General features: G+C 41.2%; 2 protein-coding genes across 2 annotated transcripts; one reads left to right on the top strand and one right to left on the bottom strand.

Moving 5' to 3' along the window:
- Positions 1-1,321: 1,321 nt before the first annotated feature.
- Positions 1,322-8,337, bottom strand: mfsd1l (major facilitator superfamily domain containing 1-like). Its single transcript, XM_080454916.1, has 13 exons — positions 8,196-8,337; positions 7,558-7,658; positions 6,997-7,106; positions 6,819-6,874; positions 6,437-6,580; positions 6,182-6,340; positions 5,506-5,621; positions 5,275-5,375; positions 5,055-5,166; positions 4,593-4,730; positions 4,246-4,385; positions 2,427-2,538; positions 1,322-1,848 (listed from the first exon to the last, which is right to left on the bottom strand). Exons 1-13 carry the CDS (start codon positions 8,215-8,217, stop codon positions 1,693-1,695), a joined length of 1,467 nt encoding a protein of 488 aa, XP_080311042.1. The 5' UTR covers positions 8,218-8,337; the 3' UTR covers positions 1,322-1,692.
- A 626-nt stretch (positions 8,338-8,963) lies between these two features.
- Positions 8,964-13,176, top strand: eme2 (essential meiotic structure-specific endonuclease subunit 2). The gene is made up of 8 exons (XM_080455203.1): positions 8,964-9,541; positions 9,654-9,775; positions 9,921-10,016; positions 10,355-10,479; positions 10,984-11,065; positions 11,230-11,345; positions 12,119-12,308; positions 12,852-13,176. Exons 1-8 carry the CDS (start codon positions 9,064-9,066, stop codon positions 13,005-13,007), a joined length of 1,365 nt encoding a protein of 454 aa, XP_080311329.1. The 5' UTR covers positions 8,964-9,063; the 3' UTR covers positions 13,008-13,176.
- The last annotated feature ends 74 nt before the right edge of the window (positions 13,177-13,250 follow it).

The following is a 13,250-nucleotide window of genomic DNA, read 5'->3' as shown; positions in this document are numbered from 1 at the left end:
CCAGTAGACATGCCCTGGATGGATTCACTGAGCAAAAATATAAAATTGTCAATTGAAACAAGTCATATGCGATACATGGTCATTTATACTAAGATTATTTCTTTAAAGCATTGGGAACTATTGCCTTATCACTTGTTATTCAATTCTGATATATGGAAATCATTTAAATTAAGGACTAAGTGCTGAGGTCAATATTCTGCTTACCTTGGATCCAAATGATGGGAAAGGCTAACCTTTGTTTATACTGCTCGTTCACTTTGTACATGTACTTCTATGAACAGCCACAAGAGGGCAATGTTGAATCATTTAGTCTTCTGTCAACATTAGACATGCTTTTGTACAGTGTGACAGTTGAGAAATTAATTTACTTGCATGATACTTGCTATGTAGACAGTCGGATTAAGAACAGCATTTTATTTTTGCTGTTTTAACAATATAAAACAAATTCCCTTCTTTTCACATACTGAAACCGAAACACAAATACAAAATGAAATCATTGTAACATGCAAAATACTGGACCTAAAAGTGTTTCTCACATGAAATGAATTACAGACAAAAACCTGTAACGGTCAAAAGCCTGTACTTTAACAATTGATTTTAACCAAAAAATAATCAAGCTAAATTAGTTAAAATTCAGATAACATTTGGTCAACAAGCTCACAGGCTAGATAATGCATTTCTGTCAACAGCAGCATCCATTTAGAATCCTCAACAGAGCTTCAAAACAACAACTTGTAAATTGTAATAGCTGGTTCATGGCTAGTGTTTGTCTGTAAACATGATTAATACATTTAAACACAGTATGACACTGATTTGTTCTGATTCCTAAAGTGACCGTGAAAGCTGTCCATTGAACCGACCCAAGATACTGTAGGAATAAAGTGTGCAAACGATCGACAACAAAGATCAATAGCAAACTACCCAAATAAGAGCACAGAGACCCTGATGTCCAATTTATGCTCCGTTGTTTGACGTGCCGAAAATAACCAATCTACACACTCCCAACGCCTCGCGGATACGATGCGTTGGGAGCGTGTAGATCCCCTCTTTTGGCCATGCAGCAATCGGCTTAATGGAGTCTAAACTGTGTGGTGTATTTTAGAAGACTGCACCACCTATGTCATTTCTTACACCATTGGTTCTCAAAGTGGGGTCCGGGGACCCCCAGGGGTCCTTGGAGGGGTACCAGGGGGTCCCCAGCAAAATTAGTTAATGTCACAATAATTTTAACCACTTTAACCATATTTTAAAGTTTGGCTATTAAAAAAATAGCAGATCTACAAGCTATGAGCTTGCAGATCTGCTATTTTTGAAAAATCGTGAATATTTGTGCAAATCTTTGAATATGTATATTTTTAAAGAGAGCATTTGTAACTCAAATCTTTGCATCTGGAGGTCCCCGGAACAAAACATTTTGATATGGGGGTCCGCGGCCAAATACATATCATCTTGGGGGTCCTTGACATGAAAAGGTTTGAGAACCACTGTCTTACACACACAAAAAAAAGGCCACCACACCCTCTCAGATTACAGGCACGGAAACCGAGTTGAGATTAGGTGAGGTATGAGTTTCTGTCCCCTGTTACAACATTTTGAGGCATTGAGAGAAAGACAGACGAAAAAAAGAAACGGCTTCACAAAAACAGGACAGGGAGGAGAATGTCAAAGGCCACAGATTTGTCATTGTCAATCTTAGGAGTTGACAGAACGAGAGCGGACTGTGCTATTGCTGTCATCTTGTTCTTCCTCACTCTGTCCTTCCTCTCCGTTTACCAGAGGTTCTCTGTCTGTAGGGCTGCTGATGGCCGGGGCTCCGGACCTCTTGGTCGTCTTGTTCAGAATGCCACCCTGGAGAGAGGGAAAAAAACAAACAAAAAAAACGTAACAAACTTAGTCAAAGTAGCATTGATTTACACAACATTACACTGAAAATGACCTGGAAAAGTCCAGACAATAAATAAGCTTAATGGTCCATAATCAATGGACCATTTTTTGTTCACTGATAAATCGGGTGGAAAGATTCACTTAATACTCCACTGACAAACAAGACAGTTCCTGACCTAATCTATCAAAAAAATCACAGAATCTGAGAGTCTGTTTATCAAGACAGTCACACAGTTCCCGTTCCTGACTTACGTGGTCCCCGAATCTTTATTTTGTTATGCCCGGGACGGACAGACAGACAGACACACAGTCTAGAATCTAAAATGTATATGTGTAGAATTAATTAAAAGAATACACAAATAGACAGGCTGGAAAGATAATACATGAATACACAAGTAGGCCATCTCCATAAAAAAAATTGTGTTTTGCACTGACGGTTTCCTTATCATGTTATAACTCTTGCCTGGCCTGAAAGCCTTTGACTTGATCTTCCATGCTGTAGTTTGGAGAATTCAACCATGACATAGATCAACAGTACTAACCTGTCGGTGGTCTACAATGTTAAGCAGCACTGAGGTGACAATGCAGGCGATGGTGTTGGCTAACATGAAGATCATCATTCTCTGCCAACGCCAAAGCGGGATCTTCGACTCACTGCACAACAGAGTGGACGACACACAATCGGTGAGCATATTACAAGTCATTATACTGTACACATTATGCTCATACTGTACTGTGTATATAATATACAGATGGGTAACAAATTAGAGGGAAAACCCTGAATGGATTTAACCCATTCAAATATTTGAAAAATCGTGAAAGTGTGAGAACTACTGGCATTTGTAGAATCGGCCTCAGGTCTTAATGGGTTAAAAGATCCACAAACCAAATCAAAATTTGGTCTAAAAATACTGAGCAAGATGGCAAGAGGAAAAGATCTAAATGACTATGATAAGAGGGTTCAAAATGTTATAGTTTAGGCATTTAGCAGACACTCTTATGCCGACTTACATTATTGTGGCACATATGGCAGGAGCTTCAATCACTAAGACTGCTCAACTGGCTAGCGTTTCAATAGGAAAGGTGACTAAAGTGACATCTGCATTTAGATCTGTGGACGCCAGTACATTGGGTTGGAATTTGTGGTCGAAAGTACACTTTCAATGACCCTGACACTTGCACATGCATTAGTGCGAAACGTAAGGAAAAACAGAAGGGACACTTCCTCATGTCACTGCAGGATATGATCACGCTGTGTCAGCAAGAACAATCCGTAGACAACTAAAAAGTGTGTGTGTGTGTGTGTGTGTGTGTGTGTGTGTGTGTGTGTGTGTGTGTGTGTGTGTGTGTGTGTGTGTGTGTGTGTGTGTGTGTGTGTGTGTGTGGGGGGGGGGGTGTTATAGTAGGGTTGCGGTGCATAAACCTGTCATTACAAAGACAAATGCAAGTTTGAGTTCAGTGGTGCAAAAACCATAGGCACTGGTTAGAGTTGTGGGAAAAGAGTATTATGGTCAGAGGAGTCCTCCTTCATCATATTCTCCACAAGTGGGCGAGCGCATGTGTGGCATCACCAAGAGAACGGTGCACGCCTGAATGCTGTCAGTAATTGTAACAAAAAAAAATCATTACATGGTGTCCAGAACACCATACTAAAAGTCCTAAGATTGATTGATTGATTGAATATTTTATTAGGCAAAAAAATTAAAACAGCACAGTTACATAAAAATTAAAATACTTTGTCTAACAGGTCCGTTCATAAAAGTCCTTGCGGACTTGTTTCCAATGAGGGCCTTGGTATTCAATTCATAGACATATATTGTGGCACCACAGTGGCACCACAGTCCTAGTTGCGTCCTAGGTGAGTCCAATTTTAATTCGTCTGAGATTTCAATTGACTACCAATTCAAATACATTTTGAGGTGAGGAATTCAGATCAAATGTCCAAAAAACATTTTAGCCATTTTTGAACCAATATAACAGAACAACTAGGCTCCAGTAGCTCGGTTATGCTGTGGGGGGCTTTCCCTGGCATGGTTTGGGTCCACTAGACGGAAGTGTCAATACAAATCAATTCTGAGAGATCACCTTTATTCTATGATTAAACATTTCTATCCTGATGGGAGTGGTCTCTTACATGAATTACAATGCCTTCATTCACATGGCACGAGGAGTCACTGAATGGTTTGTGGAGTATGAAAATGATGTGAATCATATGCTTTGCTTTAGTTCTCTGTGGCTTGTGATGGCCCAAAAAACTGTCACCCGTCTGTATATATGCACACTACAGTATATTCATTAAGAGGATATCGTAGACATGTCAGACCCCATCAGCGCATTGCCATGGACACGTGAAGCACATACCTGGACTTGGTGCCCAAAATCTGTCCGACAACCAGATTGGACAGTCCGATGCCAATCATCTGTACGGAGGTAGCCAGCCCCATGGCGGTTCCTAGAGTTGCTTGAGGGACCACCAGTGGGATCGAGGGCCACATACTGGACTGAAAAAAACAACACTGCTCATTAGAGCTGATAAACAGATATACTAGAATATATTATAAAACACAACATTAGAAGAAGCACCAAGGACAATTTTCCCTTTGTCTGTAATACATGTCTGTAACTCTGAGAGTAAACAAATGGAAGAGCTATGGGGGTCCTCGAAATTAAAAAAAAGCATCCTTACAAAAGAAAAAAAGCATACTTACAGCAGCGAAGGAGTAGGTGATACCCAGCCAGATGGTGGAAACCAGAGGAGGGACAAAGGTGAAGGCCAGCAGTCCAAACACGGGCAGGGTGAGGACGGCACAGCCCAGCGCAAAGACCCCACGCAGACCAACATAGTCCTACAACACATTCATTCACACAATGAGACATAGGAGAAAGTAGCCATGTAGTTCATAGTAGTATAATAGTAGCCATGAAAGTGGATTACATTAAAATAATACACAAGAGGTAGGCCTGTCACAATTATTACATATTCACAACAATTTGAGATAAACGCGATTATTTTGTGTAATCGTTATGGTGATTTTGTACAAAAGTGAGGCAATAGGTATAAGGTGTAGCCAACTGCCGCCATGCTTTATGGCGATCAATGGCATTGTTGGAATACAAACACTACTGATTACATAAAGCATTAGAAAACTAATAAAGTCACAGTGACTTACAATGAGAATGCCCACACTGGCCGACAGGACCAGTGAGCTGTCGTAAACGGCACCTGCGATATAGGCAGCCTCCCTCTGACTGTAGCCGCTGTACTTGTCCTGAATGAACTTACTGGACAGGGAGAACGAAACATAAACATGTTAAAGAATCTCGAATGCACAGTTGTAGACGATGTTGAGTCACGTGTGCACGCATGTCCGTTGTCGTCGATGCTTTTACCTGGCATCAGCGATGAAGGGGAATATGCCGTTGTAGAAGAACATGATGGTGAGAACCAGCAGCCAGTATCTGAGCGAGAGGAGTTTCACATCCTGCACCCTCTACACACAGATACATGCAAAAAATTGTTGATGAATTTACACTCAAATAACAACAAGTATGTATTTGAATGAGGGAAGGTAAGATAACTAATACATGGACCAGGCTCTTGCTAAAGGCTACTATCCCTACCACTTTGCGGGATTCTTCCAGCATGGAGCCATCCAGACCCAGCTGCCTCATCCCCACCTTGTCCAGAGTGCTGACTGTGATGGCAGCCATAAAGCCCAGCACACACAATAAGGCACCTACAACACAAAGTATCATGTTTGTTTTGTGTACGACATTGATTTCCTAGTTTAGTCGCATTTATGTTTGCTTGTTTACTGAATAATGGCAGATCAAAGGAGCAAAATGATAAGATAAGAGAAAAAGAGAGACAAATTAACCACTTGAAAACTGAAAGAGAACGCTCGCACACTGTGGGCTCCAGTTGTAGGAATTGTTTGATTGCGAGTGCTGCTGTGACGTTTCGGGCTCTCGCCCTTCCTCAGACTGTGGATGTGCATGTCTCTCCTCTCCTCTAAATTAACCACTTGAACCCCATCATCCATATTCTGAGGGCAACATTGGCCAAAAACAGCAGATCTACAAGCTCACAATGCATATATAGGCTATTTTTGGCAAAAGAGATTTGGTGTAAAGTAAGCGGTCCAAGTACAGTTGCAACTCCGTTTTTATAAGTCTAGAGGTTTTAAGCGGTTAAGTGAGATCAGAGACAAATTACAAAGTTCTTGTTTTTATTCTGTATTTATCTCATCCCTATAAGACCATTTGTTTTCGGTGTGCTTCACCACCTAGTCCTTACCTCCCCAGAGAGTCCACTGCATCCCAAATCTTTCCTCAAATCTTTGGGTGAAGAAGAAGTTGAGGACAGATCCCAGGCGAGAAAAGGCCAGGGTTATACCGAAGGCCAAGGCCAGCTCCTTCCCTTTAAACCAGAAGGCTGTGATACGATTTTGAACAACTGCAGAGAGGGCAAGGAACAGAGAGAGATCACTTATTTTCCCCAATCGCAAACCAAAATGTAGTTTCTCTAGTACCTTTCATGAGCCAGTCTTACTTGTCAGGGATCCATTGCCGGAGCCAAAAATCAGACGTCCTGTGAGCATGAGGGGCAGCAGGTATGGAGTTCCTTTGAAGTGGGAGCCCAGTGCAAAGATTGATGAGCCCAAAACACACAAGAAAGAAAAGAGGAACACCCCGACTGCATAGGGAGAGGGAGAGAGAGTGACAGAGAGAGAGAGAGAGAGATCCATTTAATGTATTCTGCTTGTTTTGCTAGACCTGCAGAGCTGAACATTAAATGCAACAGACTAGGATAAGTGCAACTAGAAACGTTTTACTGAAAAACCTTTTCAACTTTTTAAGTTGTTATTTCTTTTCCAGCAAGCAAGACAGACGTAGACACACAGAGTAAACATTAACCACGCTGATGGACTTACAGCGATTTCCCAATTTGTCAATCATGAACCCGGCCAGGATGACCACTACTGCATTGCTGTGGAGAGAGAATGCACATAACTAATCAGTAAGACATCCAACAAATCACATCACCATTTACCTACAACTGGCATAATATGACTCCAATGCCACTTTACACTTATACATGCACGTACTTACGTCCATGCATAGATGGCATACAGCAGATTATACTCATGAGGAGTCATCCCCAGTCCCAACACACAGTCGACCGTCCCATTGATCACTGTTGTATTGGCACATGTCAGGTTCTGTCACAGTGGAGGGAAGTCATTGACAATACGTATTGACGAGTCACAAGCCTGTTGCTGAGGAGAGCATTTTAAAATGTTCCTGACAACATGTCACAATTGTAACCGGACTCCGCCAGATGGAAGAAGCTTCATACACTTGTTTCACAGCCTGATTAACAGCAAATATCTCCACGTAAACATAACAGGGTTATTGTAGAGATAGATATCTGACGTGAGATAAGTTAAGATAAGATTAAACTAGTTGGCGTTACATATGCCAAATAAAAGTGGAATAACACCTTTTAGTTGACACTTAGACTAGCGTATTTTTAAAGCAGCTAAATAAAACCTACATTTTCTACCAAAGGTTGGTGATGGCTATTGATGGTGAGAGAAGCCCTGCAGCCCTGCAGTAGCCCATCTCACAAAACGTTACAAAATACTCCTACTAACATGTACATGTACTTACTCCCTGGAACTGGTCCTGTAGAACACTTGGTATGTCAAAACAGAAGTAGGAGCCAAATGTCAGCAGGCAGTTGAAGAACAGCACCACAAAGCGATAATATGCTGGTAGACAAAACAGAAGGGAAGGGACATTATAATAGACACACTAGATAAAAGGAAAAAAAAGGGGGGGGGGGGGGTAATAAACAAGATAAATCTGAGTGGAGATCATCAGATCAACTGAATTATTTTTTTCTGTTAATATGGGAGTGTGTGTAGATCTCAGTAGCTGAAATGTATTTGTGTACAACAATCAACAAAACAGACACAGCTTTGGGGGTTCATATAAAATGTCTGAAATTCCATACATTCATTGTATATGGAATGGAATACAATTTGAATATAGTCCAAGAATTGCTGTGATTTCTAGGGCTAGGGTGAATACTGCTCGATATCTTACATCAAGGAAAACAAATTATAACATAAAATTAAGTTAATAATTCAAGTCAAGAGCACTTCTGCTGTTATAGGTTACATAATATTTGTATTAATTTTTTCCACTTAGTCATCATCCTAATAGACGATAGAAAATGTTGAGTTTGCACTTTTACTGTGTGATGAGTGACAATGAAAATCAGAATAGAAACAAGTCACACGTACCATTCTCAGCCGGTTGCGCCATGGTGAAATAAGTAGTACAAAGAGCGGTAAAAGAACCTTTTAAAAGTCCTCCTTGTTTTGTTTACATGACGAGTAGAACAACATGTAGCACTGAACTCCAATACCCAGACTGTGTTGTCTGTTTGTATGGCTTGTACCTGTCGTGCCCGAGCCTTAAAACATGTGGATGGACGATACAAGTGTCCTCTCACTGGCGCTGCGGGTGGAGGTGATTGTCAGATCTGCGCACAGAACAACACGGCGCAACACTTGACGTGCAACGACGCTCCCTAGCGCGTGCTGAGACGTCACATCCGTGCTTACACGGTTCTTTATTCTGATTGGCTGGTATATCCATACATTTATAATATATCATTATTGTCTCTAAATTGCGTTAAAAAAAATAACCCAAACTCATAAATATTTCAAGTACATGTTTAAAACTGTTTACATGAATTAATAATGTATTTGTTCAACTTAAACCTCGCCTTAATGAGTACTTTTACTTTTGGTACTTTAAGTACATTTTGATGCCAATACTTTTGTACTTTTACTCAAGTCCATTTTGAATTCCGGACTTTTACTTGTAACAGAGTGTTTATATACTTTTACTTGTCTTAAGTAGAGAAATATAGTACTTTTTTCACCACTGCTGAATTGCTGATATGTGTCAGTGGAGTGGAGTGGATGACTGAGGAGCGCAGTGATTTGTCCCTCGCAGCACACCGTCCCTCGGCTACGTTTTAAAGGGACTTGGATGTCATTGCTTGTAAACAAGTCCACGTTGTAAATGTCGCAGACGTTGGATCTGGATGTATTTGAATGATCGGTGTAACTTAGCTACATTTCAGTAAAGACACATTATGTTATGTCTTCTTTACGCAGGGCTAAAACATGGGAAATATCCGAATCTGAGGACGAGAGTGATGCTGAAACAAAGCCCGATATAAATGGTGATGATCACCAGTGCAATGATGATACATCTGCCAATTCAGGTTGTTGCAAAAATGAAAGTTCAGACAAGAAAGAGTGCAAGACCCTGTCGACGTCTACAACTCAAAGTGAATACAGTCAATCCACTTTATTGTGTGCTCCTTCAGGACCAACTAAGTCCAGTTCCCCTGTCCCTAGTCCTGGGAGAAAACGTCGCACCAAAGAGGAGATCGAGGAAGACACACGTAAAGCCAAGGAGAAGAAGGAGGCCAGGGAGAAACAGAGGATAGCCAAAGCCAAGGGGAACGAGGAGAAGAGACAGGAGCAACAGAAGAGGAGAGAGGAAGCAGAGTATCTGAAGAGTCTCAGACCAGAGAACTGTCTGAAGCACATGACTGTGTGCATAGATCCAGGTTTGGAGAGACTGGACCAAGCAATGGTTACAAACACTGTTGCAATATCAAATACATGTGTATGTATCTCATTATATACCCTCTCTCATTATGATATCTGTCATATTAACAGCTGTTCTACAAGACGGTGGCTCTGACATCTTGGTGGGTGCCCTGGAAGTCTACGAGTGGAAGTTTAACATTGAGAGCCAGAAGGTCCCACACAGCATCACCTGGACCAGAGATGTACCTCAGGTTGACACATATTCTTTAAGATTTCCACAGAGTTGTTGTTCCTCTCCACAACACTTCACCTGTGTGATGATTTCAATGCAAAAGTGTCTTACTATGACATATTAGCCTAATTTGGCTCTTGTGTTTTTCTGTTTGATTGTATCAGCATGGGGAGGACAATGGAGGGATAACCGAGGAAGAGCAAGTTGTCCTGATCCTGGGTCTCAGTGATTTCATGGACATGGTGATCTGTGTGAAAAAGGTGAGCTGGTTTTGTGTTGAGTCAATTTACGAGAGATCGGCCCAGTTTGTTGTGTCCATGGATTCAGTTTAGAGTACAAGAATGACGCTCAATTGTATTGCTTTTCATTCTATGTTGTGCTCTATGTCCTTGCACTGTATGTGATGCCCTCTTATCCCTCAAACATGTGTTGCAGTCTGCACTGTTATTCAGGCTATGTCTTTTGTGTGACCAAGACATTTTAATTGACTGAACTTGATTGCATTGATTTTTAAACTCTTTTCCTGGTGTTTGATGATGGTTTCACCTGCCTGGTCCACCATGCATTATTTCCTATATGTTGTTGTCATCCATTGCAGCTACTGGAAAGTGATGGGGAGGCCTCAGGAGCCCAATCTGTCCTCGCCCCTCTGTATGAGTGTCTGAACCTTAACGCAAAAATGACAGTCACTGTTTTAGTGATGGACTCTCAGCTGAACCACTGGTCAGTATATCTGGGAATGACGTCTTTCCTACTCCCTTGTATAGAAGATGAACTTGATGGTTTGCCAACTGACTATTTGTCTCGCATAGCCAGTTGATCAGAGATCTCCGTCTACTGATATGTATGGGGAATTCTAAATTCATTGAATGGGCTTGGACCACAGGGAAAACCAGCGCTAACAAACCTACGCCTATCGCTTAAAACAAAAAAAGGAACACCCTATAAGTCTTTGCATTGGTTCTGCGTTCTGTTATTTTGTAAATCTCTGAATTGCTTATGTAGCAGAGTGGCTGGATGAAGACCACAAGCCTAATATCTCCTGGATAAGATGTTTGGCTTTAGTGTCCCGACCCTTTCTGTGCGGGACAACCGGGTTTGAATCCCAGGCAATCCATTTACACCCAGTTTTAACCCGTTCATTGAATTCAGATGTCACCAGATGTATCAGTAGGTGGAGATCTCTTATTGTCTGGCTACACGAGACTAATTATTCACTTCCACCAGGAGGAATAAGGCCTGGGAAGGCCAAACAATAGGTGAAACACTGCAGTCACAGCTGGGGATGGAAGACCTAGACATTGAAGAGGTCAGTTGACTTTGAATGTTGCAATAATAGTCTAGAGAGCCATAAGCCATATACAGAGATAAACAGAGTCGTTTTATGATTTGACTGCAATATTCTCTGCCTTTGCCCTGAAAATGCCCTGAAAATGAGGACATCTCTTTTATGAGTGTGTTCGTCCTGTTTAGGTGCTTGTGTATCTGCAACTCTACAAGAATATTTCATTGGCCTTCCTATATGGCTGGCAGGAAGTCACTGAACATGTGTGTTCAGTCACCAAGGCTTTGGCCAAACGCCCATTCAAGTAGGTACCCACTCTATCATTAAAAAGGGACGAGTTACAACCAGACATGGGCTCACATCAAGCTCACAACAACTTCCCATAGAGCTAGTTAACATTGTGCTTTACATTTCATTATGTTTGTTTTATGTCATGAGGTATTCGCCATCGTAACCGTCCTTCACATTCTTATCTCTGTAACCACATCTAGCAGTAGCAGAATGGGAAACACACCCAAGTCAGCATGCAGTGGTGGAAAAAGTACTCACATTTGTTACTTAAGTAAAAGTATCAATACAGCATTGTAGAAATACTCTGTTACAAGTAAAAGTCTGGTATTCAAAATTTACTTGAGTAAAAGTACAAAAATATTAGTATCAAAATGTACTTAAAGTACAAAAATGTTTGAAAATAGCAGATCTACAAGCTCACAACGCGTCGCAATGCGACGCGTTGTGAGCTTGTAGATCTGCTATTTTCAAATAGCCTAGGTATAAAATAGGGCTAAAGTGGTTAATGTAAATGTCATATCATAATTTATATCTGAAAAGTAACTAGTAACTAAAGTTTTCTAATAAGTGTAGTGGAGTAAAAGTACAACATTTGCCTCTGAGATGTAGTGGAGTAGAAGTAAAAGTATTGAAAATTGGAAATACTCCAGTAAAGTAAAAAACACCTCAAAATTGTACTTAAGTACAGTACTTGAGTAAATGTACTTAGTTACTTTACACCACTGTCAGCATGTGACTATGGTTGGAACCTCACAGATAAATGTTTGCGCCTCCGTCTCCTCCCAGACTGCTGACAGAGCAGGTGGAGCTGCCCTTCTGTGTGGATGGCTCGTGGGCCAGCGGGGCACGGGTGGAGAGAGATGGCTCCGGGTTGCGCCAGGTGTGGAGCAGGCAGATCCAACAGCTGAACAGGGTCAGCCCAGCTGTGGCGTCTGTTGTGACCGCAGCCTACCCATCTCCACAACTACTGCTGCAGGTAGATTGTGTATATATAGTCAAAGATTATTCATACTGTACATTGCTGGATTTACTTTTTACATGTATGGTGAAAGGCGTAATGATGAGCAACGATGTATGTGCCATATTGAGGGATATTGTGTCAAGTAGCAGCAAGACAACAAATATCAGGAATAGCTTTGCGAGTCATTGTAAACGGGTGTAAGAATCTCACATTTATCATTTTAAAAAAGCTAACATTGGGGGTTCATGGAGGCACAGCTAGTTAGTGCACTAACCACATTGTCCTCTTGAGTTGCGAAGGCCAGAGTTTGAATCCGACACATCTTGTAGTATGCCTCCCCCGGTTCTCCCTACACACACAAATAAAGCATAAAATGCAAAATAACCCCCCAAATTATAAAGGAAAATGCACTAGGTGAGTAATTATTTGATAAGAGTATAACACTTTTTTAGACTGCGATATTGACTGATCACTTCAATGATTTGTATTTAAAAATTGTTGTATGGCCTTACAGAAAATGGCGTTACACTTTTCAAAGTGTTCATTGTTGTATCTCAGACCTACCAGAGCATGGAATCAGAGGAGGAGAAGAGGAGTCTGTTGGCAAACCTCTTGGTGAAAGGTGGAGGAAAGGAGAGGCGGATCGGACCTGACATCTCAGCCAGAGTCTACCGCTGCCTCACAGCCCAGAACCCCCAGCTGGTTCTAGACTAACTTGTCCAGGGCAAGACCCCTGGAACACCTTGGCTAATAACGTAGATGTTTATATACCAATTATGTACCTGTAATTGTCTTGGATATCATGTTTAGTCATCTTGATAATGAAACACTATTTATATGCCCTTGACCTTCAAGAGCATTATGGAGATATTATATATTTTGGTTTTTTAAATAAATAAATGATGTATTTGTAAATAATAAATGTCAGTACTTATGTGAGGTACCCCAGTACAAATC

This window comes from Gymnoscopelus braueri, assembly GCF_963280865.1.
Source record: "Gymnoscopelus braueri genome assembly, chromosome: 17".
Classification (NCBI taxonomy): domain Eukaryota; kingdom Metazoa; phylum Chordata; class Actinopteri; order Myctophiformes; family Myctophidae; genus Gymnoscopelus; species Gymnoscopelus braueri.
Note: the sequence above shows the minus strand (reverse complement) of the source record. Positions and strands in the feature narration are given on the sequence as shown.

Excerpts from the sequence above, each read along its gene's own strand:
- mfsd1l (XM_080454916.1), bottom strand. The coding sequence starts at position 8,217 with ATGGCGCAACCGGCTGAGAATG. Across the intron at positions 6,581-6,818 it reads TGACAAATTGGGAAATCGCT|TCGGGGTGTTCCTCTTTTCT; the intron begins GTAAGTCCATCA and ends CTCCCTATGCAG. Across the intron at positions 5,622-6,181 it reads GCAGTGGACTCTCTGGGGAG|GTGCCTTATTGTGTGTGCTG; the intron begins GTAAGGACTAGG and ends TTTGTGTTGTAG.
- eme2 (XM_080455203.1), top strand. The coding sequence starts at position 9,064 with ATGTCTTCTTTACGCAGGGCTAAAACATGGGAAATATCCGAATCTGAG. Across the intron at positions 9,776-9,920 it reads GGACCAGAGATGTACCTCAG|CATGGGGAGGACAATGGAGG; the intron begins GTTGACACATAT and ends TGATTGTATCAG. Across the intron at positions 12,309-12,851 it reads CTCCACAACTACTGCTGCAG|ACCTACCAGAGCATGGAATC; the intron begins GTAGATTGTGTA and ends GTTGTATCTCAG.